General features: G+C 48.5%; 1 protein-coding gene across 1 annotated transcript; it reads right to left on the reverse strand.

Moving 5' to 3' along the window:
• Window positions 1-217: 217 nt before the first annotated feature.
• Window positions 218-619, reverse strand: LOC137579796 (uncharacterized). The gene has a single exon (XM_068293611.1). The coding sequence runs from the start codon at window positions 617-619 to the stop codon at window positions 218-220; it is 402 nt and encodes a 133-aa protein (XP_068149712.1).
• Between the last annotated feature and the right edge of the window lie 318 nt (window positions 620-937).

The raw sequence follows: 937 nt of genomic DNA on the forward strand, positions 1-937 counted from the left end.
TGTTCTAGATCCACTATCGTAAGTACTATAGCCATAAAAACTAAATGATGTCTTCTAGACCCACTATCTTCGGTGTTTTGACTCTAACTATAGAACACATAATCTGCATTATGTGATCCACTATCTTGGGTCCTGTGTGCGGCGACCTAACTTCTATAGCCATAAGAAGTAAATGATGTCTTCTAGACCAACTATGTTTTGACAGACAAGAGGGCTTCTACAGACATGAACGCTGCATTATGTGCATAATGACCGCTGCATCGGTCATGGCGATGGCCGCGAACTTGTTGAATGCCTCCCAGTTTTCCCTGCGACGAATAATCATTGGGACCAAGTTGGATACTGTAATTTGCTCCCCGAGTTCCGCCTCGAGGTGTTCTCGCTCGATGTAGAAGCGTCCGCATCTAAAGAGGACGTGTTCAGCCGTCTCGTCTTCTCCGTTGGCGCACCATGCGCACTTTGGGCTTGTTGCGTGTCTGAACCGGTGTGGGTAGCTACGAAAGCAGCCGTGGCCGCTCAGAAGTTGCGTCGAGAAGAAATTTACCTCTCCATGGACCCTGGCCAACCAGTCTTTTAGACTTGGGATTAGCCGATAGCTCCATCTGCCTTTTTGCGACATATCCCACAGCGATTGCCACCTTGCTATGCTTATTTCGCGCGCTTGTACCCGTAGCAATTCTTTATCGCTTGGCCTTAAGTTTGGCGCTTTTAGTGCCCAAAAGAGTCTCTTTGATTCATTGGCCAGGATTCCGACTGGGATTGCGCTTGCTAGTACCATGGCTGCGATACCTGAGATCGTACGGAAACCGCAGCAGACCCTTAGTGCGCTGATTCTATATATTGAGTCCAATTCTCTGGCGTATGCTTTTGTGGACATTGCTTCTGCACAAACGGGTGCGCCGTAAAGCATGGTTGCCTTGATTACCGCATGCCATAG

The sequence above is a fragment of the Drosophila tropicalis genome, unplaced genomic scaffold, assembly GCF_018151085.1.
Source record: "Drosophila tropicalis isolate 14030-0801.00 unplaced genomic scaffold, ASM1815108v1 contig_789, whole genome shotgun sequence".
NCBI classification, from domain to species: domain Eukaryota; kingdom Metazoa; phylum Arthropoda; class Insecta; order Diptera; family Drosophilidae; genus Drosophila; species Drosophila tropicalis.